At 31.1% G+C, this 23,035-nt stretch overlaps 1 protein-coding gene across 1 annotated transcript; it reads right to left on the bottom strand.

Annotated features, from left to right (window-relative positions):
• Nucleotides 1-6,912: 6,912 nt before the first annotated feature.
• On the bottom strand, nucleotides 6,913-8,610 carry LOC142633846 (uncharacterized). Its single transcript, XM_075808096.1, has one exon. The coding sequence runs from the start codon at nucleotides 8,282-8,284 to the stop codon at nucleotides 7,232-7,234; it is 1,053 nt and encodes a 350-aa protein (XP_075664211.1). The 5' UTR covers nucleotides 8,285-8,610; the 3' UTR covers nucleotides 6,913-7,231.
• Nucleotides 8,611-23,035: the final 14,425 nt, after the last annotated feature.

Here is a 23,035-nt window from a genome sequence, read left to right as displayed (position 1 = left end):
TGCGCACATTAAGCCATTTGTATGCTTTTATTGACTCTGGGAATTACTAATTGATCGCACACACACGTTACGCAAAGTTACGATTAAAGGTTACTTAAATGTCTTATTGTAATCAAACAAGAACGGCTTTATCGATATATATTGTGTGTTTTTAAGTATTGAGGCATGTTGATCTTATTTTTCTCCTTTCTCACTATCCTTTATCTCTTTTCTTCTTTTCTTTCTTGTGGTAATATTTATGGGACTATTCACATGCACTATTATTGTATACTATTCACACATGTTCACACAAATGGTGGAAAATTTTGATTTTCATTTCTTCTTATCTTTTCTCAACCTTGTATCAAATCGTATTTGTTAACGTTCCCTATGAAACCATTCTTTTAAAAAGTTCTAAAACCACATATCCACCCATTCTCTTAAACCATGCACATAAGCAAATACTCCAATCAGTTATAGAAGTAAGGGCATTTAAATTTATAAGTCCTTGGTATGTTAAATTAAATTTTAAAATGTATTTTATGAGCAAATAATTATTTTTTATATATTTTTATTCCATATACACGAAATTTTTATTTTATAGGTTTTAGATAAATTAATCTCAATGGTCATTCATAATTTTTATTATTGTAAAAATTCAAAATTGGCTTCACATGTGATGCATACTGGGAACATAAACATATACATACACATTTTTATCTCTGTATGTTTGAAAACGCACACACACAATGCACTTTGAAACATAAACATCTCCATGAACGTGTGGATTTAAAAGTAATAACAATATCTAAAATAAAATAAAATATCTCTTTTTGGTCTTATTTTTTGAAAATTAAGATAGTAGATATAACTATTTATTTTTTATAATGAAAAATAAAATATCAAAAACAAAAAGTAACATAAGAATTCTGACTCAAATTGCATGTATAACTCACTTTTAAAAACTACTGAAAACAATAAAATAAATTTGAATTAATTTTTGCTAAACATCATTAAACATAAACAGGCCCATATATATTTAGTAGCACTAAAACCGTGAATTGAACCAAATCTTCTCAAATTCTAACATTAAGAAATTTTAGTAAATTTAAGAAGAATATTGATGATACTCCATTCAAGAAAAATACAATCATAAAAAATTATCTCCTTAATTACAATTAGTTATATAAATTGCTAATAATAACACTAACTCTCTTTTTTTTTTTCTTTTTTTTTTTGAGAAACAAATAACACTAACTCTAGATATACATTATTATTATCTTTTAGTTGGCTAGGTTGCAGATATTCTAGATTTAGGTATCCTATGTAATAAAAAAGAAAAAGTCTAGAAACACCAAAATCTGATATTCCTTGTATCGTACTCCGTCATATCCAACAATTTACTATAAGACTTTGATCACAACGCTATGTGATTGAGCTGTTATAACTCCCAAAGTTCCATTTTATTATTATTTTATTTTTTTTAAGGGAAGGAGAGGAAGGAGAAATTTTACTCACAATAAATAAATACCAAAGTCCAAAAGGGAGCTTTAATAAAGGTTTTTTCTCCTTCGCAATGGAGTAGAGTTGGTAGAACTAAAGTCCTATCCAAAAACCTTGAACTATCTTGAACTCCTGATTCCAACGTAGTAATACTCATACATATTATTTAGTTATCATATAAGTATATGTTACATATTATTTAGATAATATTGCATGGTAATCACCATAAACCTTATTTTATTATCACAGAAATGTATGTTTCAAGACACACACATCAAATATACATATTTATAGACATAAATATTTTTATGTTTATGTTTTATATATGCTTTGCATATAAAATAAACTTCATAGCTGGAATTTATTTAAAAAAAATATTTGTTAGGATTTAGTGTTGGATGTTTACATAACATTAGTATGATCACAATTCAAGTTTTGATATAATTCTTATATAAAAATTTTTTTTATATAATTCATTCACGGTAAAAAAGATTGGTAAAAGCTATCTTCTAATTATTGAAAAAAAAAAAAACTTATTTTGGAGAATTTTTCTTGAGCAAAAGTGAAGCTTGCTCAAGGGAAAAAGAAAGCTCACTTGAGCAAGACTGTGCATATCCCTCACTCTAACCTCCTTTCAAGCGAGGCTACTTCAATCTTCTTCTTCTTCTTTTTTTTTTTTTTTTTTTTTTTTTCTAATTCCTTGTAACTAGGTTTTGTGTCATTTTCTTCTAAGCCTAAGGAGTTTAGCCGTATAGTATCTTGAATTAGAACTAAAATTCTCCATGGTATAGACACATTTTGTATCTTGCTATGAACTCCAATAGAGATCAATTTTCAGATTAATTCCACAAGTAGCCAATCATTTTCATGGCATCACGGCTGGCTCTAAATCAAACTCTTTGGTAAGAAAAAAAAAAATTCTTTCGGTAATTGGTAAGAATTTAACTCTTTGGTTAGGGTAAGTTATACAGGGTGTTACACTTTGCGGTATTATGCTAAACAATATTTTCTTTATTGTATATTTTTGTTACACTTTATATGTACGCCAAATTTTGTTTTGTTTGGATGTTATGTATTATCTATTTTATAGACTCTTGCTTTATGTATAGATTTTTTTTTATAGCACACACTTTCAAACCAACACGCCAACTCCAAAACTGCTAGCCGACAGTTAGAGTTGTGGAGCTGGTTATAAACACACACACACACACACACACCATGCAACGCAAGCGATGTGGGACATAATTTTATGTATAATTTTAAAATTTGAAAACAATTACCAAAAAATCATTTCTTCTTCCAATCTTTTTTTATACAAGATAAAATTTCTACTTTAACCTAATCTAAGTGTATATATGTGTGAAGCTCCCTCCTGGAAACTTGAACCCCGACCCTTCCCCCCTACACCCCAAAAGTATTTATACTTAAGAAATGACCATTACACCAAGGGTGTGCGGTGGTCTTCTTCCAATCTTTTTATTTTCTCATTCATTAATTGGAAATTTAAATATTTTATGATGAGATAGTAATTGATCTCTAATAGTGTTAATGTTTTGAACAGTTCATTCATTACAATACCCTTTTCATTAAAATGTGGTGTACAATTATATAGAGTTACATAATGTGTAACTTAAACTAGCCCCTAACTCTATACACATCACCTTATTGATATTAAGAATGTCTAATAAAAACAATTCTAGCATTTATATGTTGCTCATGTATTTAAATTTTAAATAATTTTTTATTAATGAATTAATTTACTAATTTTATAATTTTATTATATGTATAATTGGGAAAAGTTAACGAATGCCCTAATAACATTGGTTTATGAACTATTTTTAAAAATATTTTATAGGAAAATAATAAAGCAATTAATTATTTTGATGATTGTTTATATTTCCCATAAGAATCATGTCAAAACTTTCCTAACATGGTTTACTAATAATTATCCTAAGAACACCCGTTAACATGGCCATTTATAATTTGTGTTATTGTGATCACTCGGTGGAATGTTAGAATATTTTAAAAAGTTCTTTAAACTGTACTTATATGTTTTTTTAACCACATAATCTAACTAATACATATTTATATGACTTATTTAGATTATTTGAAGGTATAAAATTGAAAATTATTTGAATGACCATCTTATTTAGAATAGGTTGAAAGATATTCTTTTAAATTGATTTAAATAAGAATTTTTTCCAAGATAAAACTAAAACTATGATTTGAAATATTTTAGCTCAAACAAATATTAAGCTCAAGATTAGAAGGTGTCGACTTGCCTAAAGTCACCAAGTCCAAAACTCTCTCCATTTAAGTATGCACATGAACTTGTAAGTTGTAATGCCCATGCTGCAACAGTGGGAGTAATTATAATTTCATTTCTATACGTTTAATTGTCTCAATTTTTCCCTAAACAATTAATGTGTCAAGTATATCATTCAGAAATGATAAAAATTAATTTAATATTTAAAGTCGTGATGAAATTGACTTGAATTCAAAATAGGTTAAAATTGACACAAATATATATATATATATATTTGAAGAAAAAATTGCTTATCTTTTGATAATTTGACAGTTGACAAAGGATGACTTGAACCTATATGTTCCTAGAAAGTACAAGTCGAGTTACAAAACTTTTAACAACAAAATTGAAACTACAACAAGCATACATAAACCAGTAATATAGCTTGTAACTAGGGGCGGACTCACTAAGAAGCATACCCCTAAATTTTCCTTAAATTTTCAAAAAATATTGGTTCCCCCCAAACTTTTCAAATATTAAATTTTTTACCCTTTAAATTTTCCTAAAACTTTCAAAAGAAATATAGTTAAAGCCCCAAACTCTTCATATTTCTTGTATGACACTCTTAAATTAGTTCAATTTTATATTTGTTAATATTTTGGCCTCCCATTCATAACATTCTAGTTTCGTTCCTGCTTTTAACCACATGTAATGTATTAGTAAGTTGAGTGCCCAAATTTTCCTAACATCCAATATTTGTAGTATAAGGACTCTGCATAAAAGCTTTCAATTTGAGGTATATTTTCGCCTCATGTTAGGATAGCAGATCACTAAGAACTATTAATCACAATATTAAAAAAAAGAAAAAAAGAAAAAAAAGAAGAAGCTTGCAGTCAAGAGCCATAGGTACAAGAGTTGAAGATTTTTTATTTTTTCCCTTCTTCTTTCATCATATTTTTCAATAGAACAAAACTTAGGTACGGTACCTTAAGTGTTATTCCTTAAGTTCCTCTCTTAAGATTCAGTCATATGACTACTTAACTAAAAAATGCATTTTCATTCCATGAAAAAAAATTTATATGGCTAAATTTTAAAAAGAGAATCTAAAGAATAGCACCTAAGTACTATACCTAAGTCTTGTCATTTTCAATAATATAATCACCACTAGGATACAATGCGTAAATTCCTTGAACCCCCCCCCCCCCCTTTTTTTGTGGTGAATGGACGATTTCATTAAAAGCAGCTAAGGAGGACTTACAGAGACAAAGCAAAGTCTGTCACAAAACACCCCATTACAATTATCCTCAAACACCCTTAAAATGTCCACAGGCGGACTGCTAAAAAGCCTAAAGTCAACTTCTAGGCCAGAACTCATCCTTGCAAGACTATCCGCACACCTATTCACTTGGCGGTAGCAATGCTTGAATTGGATCCGAGGAAAGCGGTTGACCAGAGTCCTACAATCATCTAAAATAGGAGACACAACATTATTCACATAATCCGGATTTCCTAAAGCATCCACAATACATTTAGCATCAAGCTCAACAATGAGCGAAGAAATATTAAGATTACATGCCATAATAAGCCCATCTCTAAGGCCCCACAATTCCGCTGTAAAACTGGTAGCAACCCCAATTCGTCTGATAAATCCAGCTATCCACTTCCCATTCTCATCCCTTATGACATTTAAAGAAACCCCATAATTCAATGGCTAAATTTATATGGTTAAATTTTAAAAAGAGAACCTAAAGAATAGCACCTAAGTACTGTACCTAAGTCTTGTCATTTTCAATAATATAATCATCACCGGGATACGCATTGCATAAATTCCCCGAACCCCGTAATTCGATGTGCGAAGTGCACACTAGAGAACCCAATAATCCAGCAGCCTAAGGAGTTATTAATAAGCCCATCAACGCTTTAAAGTTCAGAATTATGTAAGAAAGACCAACTAGTCACATAAGCTTTTCGTGGGCCTATTATGTAAAACATCAAGGCACTCACCCTACGGTCCAGTCATGGCTGATTCAAAAATGTGGTCTTTTAATAAAAATATTTTTTATTTTATTTATGAAAATGTGGTTTATTCAGAGTGATGGGTCATGGGAGAGAATGCTTATATTTGTTTTGTTTTCTTTAAGCAATTAGCATTTTTTTATTTTTTTTATTTAGATATAATAAGCTTTCAGTGTACATTAAGAAACTGTCAAATTGACAGTGTAATCTCTCTCCAAAAAAAAAAAAAAAGACTGTAATAAAAATTGTGTATACCTCATGGGAACATATTGTCTTTCTAGTAATTTATGCCTTTGTTAGCTCATGGAAATAAATGCTTTTGGTTGGCTCCTCGGAAAAGAAAATCTAAGGTCAAGCTTGTTAAAACTTAAAACTTACAAATAGACAACGTTCCACTGTTTACATAAGTTAAAGTCTTATTGATTAATGAAGTCAACTCATTTCGATGAGTTTAAATTTTGATCCATATACTTTATAGCGTGAGCTTGGAATTAAAGTAATTGAACCTAAGATGGAAACCTAGGTGGGGGAGGTGGTCTGTTGTTCTGTACTGTGGTCATGGCTCAGGTCCTTTGTGGATCTGGCTACCACGTCAATATGGGATTCCTTCATAGCTTGCCCCTAGCCCTTGGGATAAAGGGCACCCCCATCTACCACAGGTGAGTAGCTCTATATCCTCCTATTCCATAAGCAAAAGAACACGGTACATAGCCTTCATTAAACAGTAAATTCATATTTTAATTAATTTCATGGCATAAAAGAATATAACAAAACTATCCTAGAAAACTTTTACTTATAATTTTTTTTGTTTTGCACTGAATAATAAAATTAAAAAAAGTTCTGCATTTGGCATGCCTTAATTTATAAATAATAACAATTTACTTTTCTAAGGTGCAGCTTATTTTTATCTCATCAAAATAGTTTATACTAAACTCGCACTAAACAAAACTAGTAGGTCATTTATCACAAAAATAATAATAATAATAATACTAACAATAATCCCAAACTTAAAGTGAAAAGAAAAAAGGAACAAACTTTGAAAGCAAAGAAAAGTTAAACAACTTTCCCCTTTTATCTTTATTACCCTTTTGCATAGACTCTCCTCGGTCAATTTGCACATGAAAGAAAGAAAGTAAATGCATCATTTAACTAATAATGTACACAAAAAATTAGCAAATTGCTATCAAAGCAAAAAATTAAGGTAAAAAAGCACATTATAGTGCTTCTAGAAATATAGCAATAAGTACAAGCATTTTGAAAGAGTATATATCACCTCTCATCAAAAGATTGAGATACAAACTACTAAACACATTAAGCAAATTCAAAAACTACCACTTTTCTCGGTTAATTACATATGAAAAAAAAAAAAAAAAAACTAGTTCTCTTTTTACACCCAAAAAAAAACAAATTCACTTCTGCAAAAGTAACATAAATAATCTCTCCAATGAAAAAAAATAATTGTTATAATAATAATTAGTAAATAACTCTTCAATAAACCTTCTTAGTGAAAAGGCTTCGCAGGTTAAAAAGATTATTACCAGTACTGTTACTTTCACCGCTACTTCCACCGGTAACATTTTTACGGTTATTATTACCGTTACCGTTACCGCCGCCGCCGCCGCCGAGTGCACTATGCTCGTCGCTTCTACAACTCAAATGGTGTCTATACCCAATGCACATCGGCACGTTCAAATTCAACACCTTCGCTTTGGTGGGCCCACCGCTACTACTGCTTGGTACGGTTCTGGCTCGGCGCGTGTCGGACACGTCCTTCTTGTTTGTCTTTTCGGAGCTCCGAAACAGAGAGTCGGAGTTCTTGGAACCCGAGCCGGATCGACGGACTTGCCAAACCGGGCTGCTCCGACCCAGATGGACTCCGGGTCGACCCGGACTGCTCGGCCATTTCCTCGACTTGGACTCGCCCGCCGAGTTGCTACGCGAGCATGGAGCGCTGTTAACTTTCCGGGTCGACCCGGAATTTAGTTTGGGTCGGGTCGCGGTTGTGCCGGCGGATCTGCTCCGAGAAAATGGCCATATGTTGATGTTTAACTCGGCCGAGCTAGCTCCGGCGGTGTTACTCTTTCTCTCCTTATCAACTTTCTTTTTCTCCTTCTCTTTCTCTTTCTCTTTCTCTTTCTCCTTCTCCTTCTCCTTTTCTTTCAATTTATCGTCTTGATTTTTCTTGTCACTCTTCTTGAAAATATCTCGCCATCTCTTTGACGCGGAAAACCCGGCGGTTGACTCGGGGGCTGTTATAACGGCAGACAACAACTCAGGGCCTGGGCCGGGTTCAGGGTCCGGATTAGAGGAGGGAGGATCCGGGTCGGGTTGAGGAGTTTGGCTGAGACGGTGGAGTGGGAGGAGAACACCGTTGTCAAAGAGTTGGTCAGCTGAGAGGAGATTGGGCTGTGGGAAAGATGGGTTTCGGACCATCCAGAACTCGAACTCGGGCGATGTGGAGCAACCGCCTCTACTTCTTCTTCCGCTGCTGCTTGAAGAGAGGATATGGGCCGCCGCTGGGCTCAGCGTTGGGCTCTCCATTGAGAGAGAGGTGGGTGTGGGTGTGGATGTGGATGTGGATGTGGATGTGAGTGGTGGGAGTTGAGAGAACTTTGTTTGTTTGTTTCTATCCTAAGGAGCTTTGAGTTCAGAGTTTCAGTGCAAGCGACCCTACAAGCAATTAAGAAAGCAGAATGAGTAGTTTTAAGTGAAGAGATAGGGAGAGGAGAGGGGGTTGTGGGAATAAGAAGTTGAGTGCAACCACGAAGAAGAAATGTGATGTAGTACAAAGTAAAAGAATAAAATAAAAAACATTGGAAATGATGATATTTGGTTTGTTTATTTATGGGGTATGAATGGATATAGTCATATAGCTTTTTTTTTTCTTTTTTTTTTTTCATCCGAAAAAGTTGAAGTGATCGATTATGAAAGATCTTATCTAGATGTAACAATAACAAAATATGATATTTGATAACCAATATTTGAAAGATACAGATGAAGATTGCATAGGGTTGCAAGTAGAAGAGTCCATGGGTGGGTCGAGTAAAGTCAGTTTTAAGCTCAATCTAAATACATTAGGTGAGGGAAGGTGTAGCACTCGTCATTGATCGAGTAAAAATGGCAGATTGATAGTACTAGTGTCTATAAGTGGTAGTTGAATGCGGTTAAAAACCAGCTAAAAATAATAATAATTGCAAACATGATGACGATGAAACATCTGGGGACGTGGAAAGCCATATATCTTAAGAACTTCGTCCAAATGTGTGTCATATTATGTAAGATCATGGAAGGTAGGTAGGATTGTGGATCGTAGTATCGAATCGTGAATCATAAAATCTTACATTATTTAAAAAAAAAAATTGGTATGTTAAATTATCACATAAATTATATATTTATAAAATAAAAATAAAAACTAAAAATTTGTATTCATTTGATGTAATTACCGTATATCATTACATTCATTTGTAAAAATCATTTAAAGAAGCCAAAAATCTTAAAATGTGACAGTCTATTGGGATATTATTTTTCATTTGGTTCAACTAACACTCTACCTCTCAACATTAGAATAGCAAAATTTGGTTTATTGGGATGTTATTTTTCATTTGGGTCAAATTGGGTCTTCTATCAAGTTAAATTAAATTACAAGAAATCAGGTTTGTTTGGAATCGTCAGAATTGTACGATCCTGGACAATCGCTAAGATCTTTGAAAGATCCAGATCGTTTTGAGTAGGTGGAATCGTAAAATTCTAGAATCGTAGAATATAGATCGGAATTTTGACAATCATGGTTACAAGGTAACCAACCTGTTAATGAACATCTACTGCAGTTGAAACCACTCGAATCTCAATGGGTTGATTTGAGTCAAGCATATGGGTTGGTTTAGGCGAGTGTTTGTATAGTCCTAGTTGCAAGCACTTTATCAATTGAGTTCAACCATAAATTACCCTAAGCACTATAAGGATTCAAATAACATTAACGACTATTGTCTTGAAATAAAAAGACATATGAATGATTTGTTCTGAAAAATTCTGTAATCATAATAGTAACTATATGTTAAACCAATATTTAAAAGGTATCTAGATTAGATAAGAATGAGGTAGATATACTATCAAATCAAATGAATTTAGCCATAACTTAACCTCAATTCTACCCTACTTGAGTCTAAATAAACATCAGTTAATCTACCTAGTGCCTACTAAAAACCAAATTTGTGCCCTCAAATATTCGAAGTTAACACATTAGATCCAGCTAAACCATATAAGAGTGATTAGTAATATGTACCATACTGAATCATATATGTACTTTTTATTTTATAATTATTGGGTGAGTACTAAATCATATAGGTATGGTTTGTGGTTAGAGAGGGTGGCTAAATTATTAAGAGCTGTCTAATTCTGGAATCTTGGTTGTTTGCGAATCATATTCCAATAAAAAGGTTGTTAGATTGATGTCATGGAAGTGAGATAACGCAAAAAGTGATGAGGCTAATAAGATAATCTCTCCAAACTAAAGAGTGGTGTCATGTCATGGTGTCATGGCGTGGGGAAAATCAAGTTGCTTACATTCATAGTGATGGAGCTTCCTCTTCTTTTGCATTGTTATTTTTTGAGCGTTGACATCCATCACCATCATTTTCCACCTCTGTGTGTGATCCACAACCTTTGTAGTTTGCAATGTCTCAAGCGCGTGGTCCATCTTATATCTACGATGGTGTAGAAAAAGACAGGACAAAATTCCCTTCCCAAAAAAAAAAAAAAAAAACCAATTCTATTATACATAATCCTATTTGATATGGGATCCATTGGGAAAACAATAAGTTTAGATTAATTTTGAGTATAAACGAGATTCAAATTCTGATATTTTATTTGAAAATGATAAATTATACACGTCGAGTTAACTGAGGTTTACCAAAAGAAATAATATCAATCGATTATCTAAGAGACCACTAATAAAATTGCAAGTGAAAATATCTTAAAAGTTGTCTCCATTTTATATATACAACGTTAATATTGATATGGGCTTCCGCAGGCTGTGGAGGGTGTATGAAGCCAATCTTAGCAAAACCTTGCAGGGATTGGTCCCTCCGTAGGGGCCCTTGCTTGAGAAGTTTATGACTTCGCGGAAAGGCATAAAAATGGACACCTTTGTCAATAACCAGAGAAAGTTAAGGGGCCCTCAAGTACTAATGCTAACATTGAATCTCCACCATTGATGGATCAACTGCAAGAGATACAATTTTCAATTTTACACCCAAAATTTTAAATAAAAAAAATAGGGTCCACAACAATTTTTACAATCTTTTCTTATAATTTTGAAGTTATAACTACTGACTTGATATGATGTAATTGGCGTTAACAAAAGTATTGTTAGTAGAAAGTTTGTGTTAATTTGTTGTCATATACCTAACATTACTGTTTTTGGACTAAATGCACGCAGGGCATAGATTTAAATCACACTATTTACAGAAATTGTTAGGTAGTGTGCGTTAAACTGTACACTTGCAATGTACTTAACTAGCCTCCAAACTAGTTTGTCAACAACCATTAATTTTGTACCATAAGATGAGCACAACATTGTAAGCATTAGGGGTTTAAAATAAAGATCACACGGTTTGAATCAGCAAAATATGAAATATGGGTGTACAAAATGACAACCTAGGTGGACCCAAAATGTGTATATAAGGGTGATGGATTAGGGTTTGTGGGCTAGCAATTAAGCAATGGTGGTGAAGGTGAGAGCCCGTGGGGACTTTGGAATCTGACAGAGATAGAGAATGGTTGAGAGGGATTTTTTTTTTTTTTTTTTTTTGCTTTTTGTTAATGGCGTTTGTTTGTAGGCAAAATGATGAGCCATGTGCAGGCAAAAACAGCATTATTACATTGATGAGAAGGGTCCCACGCCAAACAGAGCCTTTCCTTTCCTGATAGCAACTGCCTCGTGTTTTCGTTTCCTGTTAGTTAACACTGTTCATGCTCTCTAAAATCCTCTAATGATCCTGTGCTGTGCACAAACCTCATAATGATAACATGAATTTGTTTACCTATACACCATGTGATTGTCAGGCATGATTGTCTATTATTCGTCTGAGTTATTATACTCTAGGACACCTTTATTGATAATTTTGTGAAATTGAAAGAGGTGGGGATAACATGAAAATCTAACACAAAAAATCAAAATTATGAATGGGACATTTAAAGTGATTATTAGTATAACGGTCACTCTACAAGTACAAGTTTTTATGGGATGAAGAATAAGTATCAGGATTCAAGTTTTCAGAAATAAACTTTACATGTATGTACAGTTAAATTAGGTTAATGTAGAATTTTTATTTTAGAAAATAAAATGTGATACATAAAAATAAAGATTTTTATACATTCTACCCACAAGAAAGAACAAGATATTTTTAAAATTTTATTCAACTAAAGTGAAAGGCATGTTAAAGTAAAGAGTAAAAATAAATAAATCAGCATGTGTGACACAACTTCACGTTACTAGACCAGATTTTTTTTTTCTCACTAGTCTTCTACAGAAATTCTCATTAACTATTTCTTGCTTCTTGTCACTTGTATGTGTTTTGGTTTCAAAATTAATTAATGCTTCAAAAAACTTGTTGAAAGCACAACACTAAGTATGCTAAAACCTCAACCATAGGGGAAAAAACAAAAAGCATAGGGACAAAATATGGGAGTATATTTTTAATAATTCAATAAGATAAAATTTAGATTTTCTTTACTTTTAATAGATTCTAAAACTCTAATAGATTCTACTGAAGTATGTTGTGTGAAATTATAGTTTGTCATTCATGAGTACTTGACTAGTTAAACAAAGGTTTAGAAAACACATCAGGCTGTGCCCAATTCACTAAATCCACTAAGAAGATGCAATTATATATAACTTACAACATCTCTAGTATATGTAAATGTTGTTGTATTAGGGTTCCCTGCTTCTACTAGCAACATGCTGCATTAGTTGCTTCTCTTCCTAGTAATCTAATGACGCGGGTTAATTGCCTAGGACAAATTCGACCTCTTGAATAGTTGATGACCTTGAAGATTTATGATTGCATTTTTGGTTTCCAATAGATCCTCTACACTCAGGATTGAAAAATAGTGTTGGGATGAATCTCCTCTCAAGAGTATGACAATATAGAAAGGGTGAAGGTTGTGAAGCTACTCTAGGAAAACTCTCTCAATCAATAATTAAGAAAGTTTCATATAAATTGTTACTCAAATTTAAATTTTGACAGTCTTGCTCGAAATGTTACTTGACACGCTGAATCTCACCTGATTGAGATTTTCACAGTCACACTTTGAACTCTTCCTTCAAAGCAAGAACCTCAATGACACAATGCAATTACAATTGAAAAAATTTTGACACGAACATTTGCCAAAAGAAAATATCATGCAAAACAGTTCATCCTACGAATGAGAATGATTAGACAAAAATTATATATAGAGGGCTACTTAGGATCTCTATCTCTCTCATAAATGTAAGCAGCCTTTAGAATGGACAATCTTTAATTGAATACTTTTAGCAAAAAGAACAAAAGAAATGGGAAACAGAAGCATATAGCTAGGCCAGTTGGTGCCTTGGTGGTGGGCAGGTGATTTCAAGAATGACAGAATATGACAATGTAAGAATATAGTATATAGTATACACCTACTATTTGTGGTGCCGTACAAAATTTAGTTGTGGTGACAACAGCTGTAAGTAACTCAATGCTCCTTTTAAAAATTTATGTGCATTTTAATGATAGATAAATTATGCTAATCCCATTATTCTATATCATGACAAAATACTATAAGAATCATAATTGTCTTTGGTCGGATGAGATTAGGGACTAAAAATATGGTTTAAAAAAGGGAAGAAGAAGAAGACAATTCATTATTTTTTCTTGAAAGAAACAACTTTTGTACTTGGTAGCCTGTAACAATGAACCACATTGACTAGTTTTATATTGATGAAAACGTAAGAAATAAATATTAGAGATTGTTAAACATATGAGATAATAATGTGGCATGAGTGGTGTGGGGAGGACCTATTAGGTTTATTGTTGCTTTTGATGAATTGGACTTTTTTCTTTCTTGGCTGAAATTGCTTTGGATGGACTTAGCTTTTGAGACGATGGTGGACTCGATATTTAATTTCCCAATGCTGGTGTATCTATTGTATCACGTGAGGTTTACAAGGGTTGGGGAGGAAAACAGTCACCATCAATTAATGCCACCCCCTTTTTTGTGAGAAAAATATATTTGTATTAATTTGAATCAGTATTTCTAGAAAGTTTATTTCTATAATTATTAAGAGTGGTAAAAGAAATAAATAATTGTATCTAAAAATTGAGGTTTTGAAAGGCTGTGCATTAACAAACAAGCTAATAAACTAATGCAAAATGGCCAATCTAAATGCTGACTACTCACTGGACTTCTCTGACTGCTAATTAACAAACAAGCTAACAGCTCGTCTTTTCAAGCACGTTCTTGTAGTCAATAGGCCGTTTTGTAGAGTAGTTTAACAACATATTTTTAATTTTTAAATAATATTACATGCATTTTTACATAATTTTTCACCCATACGTATTTTCAGAAAATACAAATAACATTACTAAAATAACGTTACCAATTAGCCCCCAAATCACTTGTTTATTATTTGTAGATCCTAGATTCTATAATTTTTTCTAAAGATAATATTTATTGTTAATTTTTTTATCCATCTCTTTTAAACTTATAACTATATATAATCAAATTTGCAATTTATATTAAGGAATTACTATTGATTGTTTAATTACGTGTCATGTATCATAATTAAGTTATCAAACTATAATTATGTATTTAATATTGTTTTTAATTGAAAAAAGTATTTTAGTTTACTTTCAAGAAATGATGAAAAACCTTATGTAATATGGTAAATGGGGTTGAAATTCAATTTCAATCTAAGTGGATCCTTAGTGAGATATAATGAACAAAGTATTGACATAAAGAGGAATAAAAATTGCATTAATGCAATATAACCTAAATTGCATGTTCTTTACGCTCTTAAAACACATGTCAAATTTTGTGTCAATTAGATATTGCTTATTACATGATTTATAAGTTTATATTTTATACATAACTAGTAAGTTGCTCGTGCGATGCATGGATAATGTTGTAACATTTTATGTAAATTTGTTTTTGGAAAATATTATACATATATTATAACATATTTATTATAAAACTTTGATAATAATGAGTTCATCATAAAAAGTAACAATTATAAATTGCACACATATATCTATTATAATTATTTTGTTCAAGTAATGAGGAATAATTAAAACAACTTTTAGAGTAATATTGTATAGTGAAAGTTGATAAAAATATATTAATTCATTTTATATTATTAATTTTTATTATATGATGTAATGAAAAACTTCATTATATTTTTTTTTTGTTTCTTCAATGCTCTGTTATTGCAGTATGGTGACGCTTGTTATCATCATTAGTTTCTCCATCTTCAATGTTTGAAGTTTAGTCCATCCATATTTGTTCAATTTTTAAGCTTTCATCACTTCTTCATTTTGTTGCATCATTTGTGTTAATCACTAATGAATTAGCACCGGGAGATTCAAAGTTTGTCGCTAAGATTTTTTTTTCTAGGTATTTGCATTTATATTAAATTTCAATAATGTGAGAGTTTTCTATAAATGTTTTTATTTTATATTTTTTATTTTTGTTAATTTTGGAATAGTGTAGCAAAAAGAATTAACATAGCATATTGGATTGTGTGTATATTTTTTTTCTTCCATACCTTTTTGTCATTTGAAGGTGCATCAAAAATCTTAATAGTTATGTAATTTTCAAAACCATCCTTTAAATTGAATTCATTCAAATGAAGTAAGAAACATATTTTTTTTTTTTTTTATATATATATATATATATATACATTTTTTTTTTCAAATCACGTGGGATTTCTTCTCCAATATCAATAGCCTTACAATACTTTAAATAAGTTGTACCCCAGTTTATTTTTTAGCAAGATCTCTTGTAGATTTATTTAGGATTTTCTCGGCATCTAGATCAAATATCACAAAATTTGTTTTATTAGTTTCATCAAAAACTTCAATATGAATCTTGTATTTGAAGTAGTTTGCAATTGTGTGTGTGTGTGTGTGTGTGTGTGTGTGTGTGTGTAGTAGTTATAGTGAGATAAATATATTATAAATATTTGGAGAGTATGTATTTAATGTGAGTGCTTCTAACTTTGGGATAGAAAGATTTGTTTTTGTTTCACATTTTGCACACCAAAATGATCACGCTTATGGTTTGACATTCTTTTCACAAAGAACGCACAAAATGTAATACCAATCCATTGTTATATCAATGTTACTTATTGTTGCAATACCCTAGCAGTTCACATCTTGCAATGAACTTTGAAATTAATATGTATTATTTTTTTAATGTAAATAATATGATGTATTATTATTTTTTTACATAAAAGATGAGTATAATTTTAAATAATTAGCAAACCTGTTTCGTTGGATCTCATTCAATGCATTTCATCTTTACTATTGTCTTCATATTATTTAAAGACAAATCCTCCTATGAAAATTGTTTTGAATATATTTTTTGTATTTCTTGTATAGGATCACGTTTTTACCATTATTCTCATTGAATTTTTTTAAAGAAAACATTAAGTTAATGGAATTTTTTGAGATAATATATGCTATTTATTAGACTTTTTGTTATTGTAAATTTTAAAAATATGCACTTGTCAATTATTTCAACAACCTTAGGGATCTCAATTTTTATATATATTTATGTTGCACTGGTCAATGACAAAGAATTTGTCTGCATAAATTGCATAGAACATTATTACTAGACAAAAGCATATTGAATTGAAATTGGGGAAAAATGGTGACATGATTTCATGAGAATGATATTTTCTAGAAGTATCATCTATACGTGGGGGAGGAAGAAGAGAATTTGTAAGAGGATAAGAGTTTTTGCCTTGATTTACATGTGGGAAAAGTCAGACTTTGGTCATAATATATAAGGTAATAACAGAGCTTGAGTTTTTCATAAGGTTTGGTCTACTTTTTAAAGGTAGTCCATTTTGTAGTGAATAACTTTTGGTCTAATTGTCAAGAACAGCTTATATTTGATATAATAGTAAAAAGAAGTTACTATGATCTATTGGGTAACAGCTAAAAAAAATTTAATGAAAATAGGTAAAAAATGCTAAATGCAACATTAGAGTGCATGATGGCAAGACCTCATGCACTCTCACATGAAGTCTCTGCTTATATATATATATATATATATATATATATATATATATATATATATATATATATATTTTAAATTACAAAAACTTGCAATTCAAACAATTTATTGATAATATAACTATTGATCTTTAATTTTTTTAGAAATTTTGCAAGCATGGAGGATATAAAAAGAAAATGTAATCTAATGATGAATTTGTCAAAATTCACATTGAGTAAGGTTATAGTTTAAGATTACAACTAATTTTGTAGCTAAATTTGATCCAAAGTAAAATCCTACTTCTAGAATTGACTGATGAAACTACTATAGATGGAATTTCTCTACATACATACGGGATTTAAATAATTAAATTCAAATTTAAACGAGAGATGATCGATGGATTTGTCATATAAGATACATTCCTATCTATATACTGTAAGACGAAACTTAGTATGTGTTATTCTCCTTCCAAAGAGCAATCAAATTCAATTTATATATTTTATTGACTAGTTGAATTTAATTAGAAAATGTAAGATACAAGATTTAAGAAAATATATCTAACTTTTTGGGTTTGACTAATTGGGCACTATAAGTTAACTGGGAAGAAATTATATCGAACTTTTTGGGTATGACTTATTGGGCACTATAAGTTAACGTGGACTCACTAGTCACTAAAGTAGTGCCTCACCCACTATATATGGCTCACTTCGAACCCAATACTACTAATGTAATACTAATAAGGGAAATTAACCTCGAAAAAATCCCCGAAGTAGGACACCTAAACTAAACGATAATGGCTGTGAGTTTGGACAAAGCAAGCACATATCGGTTCAAAGCTCATAGCACTATGCATTGGGTTTCACCAATTTTTCTCTTCCTCGTTCATCTCGTGCTTGACTTTGATACTTATACGAATTCTTCTGCATTACTCTTCTATTCCTTCGAAGTTGCTTTTATATTATCAATGTCTCTAAGCAAAAAACTACTTATTTTATGGTGGTTTCGATGTGATGCCTACCTACCATTTTAATGTGGCTTTTCAAATTACCACCGAGTGCAATTATTCTCTTCGACGACTCTCACATGCAAGGCATAAAAAACTTTTCCCCCGTGTACAAGTGAATTCAAATTCCCTCAAGTTACTATTTTTTCCAATTGCAAAAAGGGTTGGTGTATTATCAATTATGGTTGGTTTGACAGAGATATCAAAGGGTCTAGTTAAATAATATGACCTGGATGGATACGAAGATGAGTCAGATGACCATGAAAAACTTTTCTTCTTTTTTTTTTTTTTTTACTCCGTAAGTGGTAAGAGTATATTTACTGCAGGAAATATTTGATGGACTGCGTAGATAAATGAGACTTCAATTTGATGGACCTGCAGTAGCAAAAAAATGCTGATTTTTTCTGATGATACTATTTACCAAATCTTGATAAGAAGAATAGACTAAAGAGAGAATAATAAGAGTTTGTGCTTTTGTTTGCTTCTTTGAAAATATTTCAAGTTTAAAGGTTTTCTTACAAAATAACAGATAACTATGCTATTGTATTTGGATTACATGAGAACTCCTAAATACTATTTGACAATTTTGAAAGTATCTGGATTACATGAGAACTCTTAAATACTATTATATTAATTGCTTTGGAGGTTCTAGTGGTAGTGATTGATGGTCATCTAATGCCTTTATTTTAGTTGTAGATAATGTTGTCTAAATAAGTACTATTAATTTAGGGTTTTATTAATGAGTATTCTAAGAGTATATTTTAAGAAATAACAAATATTTAAAAAAAAGTTGTAATTTTATTTTTTGAGAGAGAGTTTCAACCTATGGCGTTCACTCCTAATGATGGCCCTTTATCATCAGACCAAGACACTAATTAGTTTTTTGTGTAGGCAGGAATTGAACTCCAGATCTTTTATACAACCATGAGAGACTTTATTAGTTAAGCTAACTAGAATTCACAAAAGTTGTAATTTATACTTTTAAAAAAGAAAGTACAATTATCAATAACTAGATGATGTCTTGCATGATATGCGGACTACTTTAGAATTTTATTTGAAATAATTTCTATTTATATCAAGACCTACATTTAATACTTATTTTGGTGTATAATATTTATGTTTGTCCACAATATTGTTAGATACTTTGAAACTTGATTTTCTTAATTCATATTTTATTAAAAAAATTGTATAACACTATAAGACTGTAACATATTTTAACTTTACTGTTGAAAGTAGATTTTATTTTTTGAATTGATTAAATGATTTTTAAATTTTTAAATAAGAATTTAAAGTATAAAATACTTTTATATCCTAAAATTACATAAATTTAAGCAACCTCCCAAACACTTGATCAATCTATTTTTGCAACCAAAGGCCTCAATCGTAAACACCCAATTCATCATCTCAATGAATTAAGGAAATCATTTGTAAATATCAACCGAAAGAGAACGTGATTAAACAAAGAGAAATTGGTTAAAAACACATCTAATTATCAAAATTTAATTGCTTTTAGTTAGGCTTTCATATCCTTTTTAAAAAAAATTGGAAAATACTTTGTAATCATTATCAATTTTTATTTTTATCATTATGCACATACTGCACAAAATAGCAGTAAAAAAACTTACAAATGAACCTACAAATTATGAGTTCTAACACAACACAAAATAAAATAAAAAAAAATGCTTACTTCATAAATAATAAATTATAAAGTTTCTTTTTCTTTTTCTTTAGTTCTAAAACAAAATACATTTACAAGTTTCCAAAACCAAAATCTCAAACACCTAAAGACTCAAAGCAAATCACAATCTTCACAAAATCCACAACGCCCAACTTCATCATCAAAACCACAAGATTGTCACTGAATAAAAAATGCAAGCCCCCTTCTTTGCAATGTTGGAGTTATGTAGGTGTTGTTGAGAGGTTGAAGGTAAATAATATCAGTTTTTTGTTTGAGTGTATTTGAGATGGGATGACATGAAGAGCTGTGAACATGTGTATACAAAGGACTAGAAGTTAAAAGGGTGAATGAAAATGCAGAGCTTTTTGTGTGTGAGAGAGGAAAAGTTTTGAAAAATTGAACCAAATGAAACAAATAGTAGTCTTAAAATATTAAATAGAAAATGTAACAAAATATAGTCTTAAAACATTGAACCAAAGGAAACAAAGAGTCTATATTTTCAAATTTGTTTTTATCTCTAATGTAACTTAAGAGAATTTCAATTATTTTCATAGAATGCGTCACATAATAAAACCTCATGCCCTCCCACATGAGGTCTCTGTTTTTTTATATTTATTAATTTGCACGCACATTTTCATTGTGATTATGTGTATTTTTCTTGATATTTGATTAACATGTGCACTTACTAAGTTCATTGTTAGCCAAATCCTTCATTTTAAGTTTGCTAGTGTTTTCCCTCCTACCATATATGTTGTTGCCTTGGATATCACATTTTCTTTTCTCAAAACTTATCCAATCCATTTTTATCATTAAACTATATGAAATTATATATGTAACCTTCTTAGTGGCCGTAGAAAAGAAATGATGTGGCAAACCCTTTTTGTCATCTTCTCATTGAATGTATAATTTTTAATTTAGTAAATTTATCCAATGGTCCAAAAGGTAAAATCGAATACAACTTTTGGTGTCTACTTCCCCTTGGTAATGATAGGTTCAAGTTGCATGAAAGGTAATTATGCTCTTACCGACCATGTGGGATGTTTCAATCTTAGTGCAAAACTATACAACTCTCTTGGCTTTATATTTAAGTGACATGAACATGAACTCTATCTAAAGTACTTTATAGTATAAGTTTATCAAAAAGAACTTTATAGTTTAAAGAGGCAGGTGTCATTATAAGTTTATAACATATTTTAAGACTTTGTATAGTCTAAATTATATTATTAAAATATGTAGAAAAAGATGGATAGAGCTAGGGGTGGCAAAATTTGACACGACCCGCGAACCCGACACGACACGACACGAAATTAGCAGGTTATGGGTTGAGGCTTAACGGGTTCGTGTCATATTCGGGTTGACACGACTAACCCGTTTAATAAATGGGTTGGGTTAGGGTTGAACACATAGAACCTGTTTGACCCGTCTGACCCGTTTAATTAAATGATATTTTACCAATATACCCTTCAAACTCTAGGTATATAAACTTATTAGTTGTTGTGATTTATTTTCTTTGACATATTGTGATTGATTATTTGTGATATTAGGATATGCTTTAACTTTGAATGATTATTTGTGATGCAGTTACTCGTTAGTTCTAAATTTTATATTAAAAATATTTATTTCTTTGTTTTTTTATTAATTTTTATTTTTCATTTTGATAAAATCTGATAAACAGGTCGACACGACTGACCCGTTTAATAAATGGGTCGTGTTAGGGTTGAGAAATCTTGACCCGTTTAATAAATAGGTCGGGTTAGTGTTGACCTATATAGTCGAATACTCATGACTTGACACGACACGAACCCGACACACGAACACGAATTGCCACCCCTAGATAGAGCAAACCCATAAATCTAAAAGGTGAGGCACACGTGACCATTCACAATAGGTAGCAAGAGGATATTACAGTGCCAAATCAGAAGCATGTGATTCATAGAACTTTGGATATAAAGTCTCAAAAGATAAAGCAAAGTCGTGCTGTCTTGCTAAGAAAAAGTGACCATCCTTTAAGCTCTGCATCAAAGTTTTTAGAGTGATTGCAAGGCACAAGCAGCCAATTTTATGTGGCAAAACAGCCAAGTTTCAGACTTTCTCTCTTTTCCAGCTACTACAGGAGCTCAAAGTATTATTAGGGACCGACTCTCTAGATTAACCAATAAGATGATTAGGTGATAACTTTGTGAGCAATAATTCATGACATGAGGTTCAATAATGGAGAATTATCTGCCCACCCTTAAAGTGTCATAAATTTTGTAACTTTCTTTTATTTTTCTAAATTTTTTTTGGTTCATGCTAAAAGGACTTGTCATCTTAGAAATACAAGGTGCAAGGATGTGTTGGAGGAAGGAGATTTGCTCCTTTAATCAGCATATCCAATTTATCCTCACTTTAATTAAACCATTCAAAGGGAGCATAATATGGTAAAATTATGTTCTGTCTTTCCATCACTCTTGTCTAAAATTTTTGTGGCTCACTTTAAACCATTTAAAGGGAGCATAATATGGTAAAATTACATTAGGAGAAGAGGTTAAAAATTTTGTGGCTCAATGGAGGGGAAACTGTTTAGAATTGATGTTGGGACATGGAGGGGAAGCCAACGAATTATATCGTGATATAGATGTTGTTTAGTGTTTAGAACTGCATTAAGTGTGGCTTTGATTTTTCTTTTTTCTTTCCCGTTGTATGTATATATTCTTTTTTTTTTTTTAGTTGTTGATGAATATGTATGTATATATTCTTGGTTACACAGCACATAAAGCTTTTTGAATGAAACTGAGCTTGCTGTCATGAACGACCTCTAATTCTAAATTGCCCTCCAAAACTTCAGAAAGCCCTCCTTAGAAGTCCTTTCATAGACTTAACTTCTCAATGACCCTACTCTTTTGGGATCAAGCTTCTGTTTCTGTTCTTATATACCAAACATCATCCCGAACCTGAAGATGTCAACAACTTGTAAAAATTGATGACAATAAGCTGGTTCTTATGATGCCAACGGGCAATGTGTGTATGTGACTCGTTTAGTTTATGACTTTCCGTTATTACAAGACATGGTCCTAATATTGCACGTAGATTTGAGGATTTAAAATCCCTGGATTGGAAGAATAATTGCGACTAACTTAAATTGTTTCATACGATTGGATTGAATTGGATTGATTCTTTTAATTTTAAATATTGATATTTGAAAGTAATTGAATTTGAACTTTAGATATCTCTATTAGACAAACAAAAAAGTGTTAGTTGAATTACAAAATTCTAGGCATTTCATACGAATTTGAAAACATAAGTTGAGCTTCAACAAAAGTACTTTAATTATATGAATAAGGATTATATCTTACTCTTACCTCAATAATTTCATATCCGTAGATTCATAAGA

The sequence above is a fragment of the Castanea sativa genome, chromosome 5 (genome assembly GCF_040712315.1).
Source record: "Castanea sativa cultivar Marrone di Chiusa Pesio chromosome 5, ASM4071231v1".
In the NCBI taxonomy this organism is placed as follows: Eukaryota; Viridiplantae; Streptophyta; class Magnoliopsida; order Fagales; family Fagaceae; genus Castanea; species Castanea sativa.
This window is presented reverse-complemented; position numbering and strand designations above follow the sequence as displayed.

Coding starts and splice junctions, on each gene's coding strand:
- LOC142633846 (XM_075808096.1), bottom strand. CDS start 8,284: ATGGAGAGCCCAACGCTGAGCCCAGCGGCGGCCCATATCCTCTCTTCA.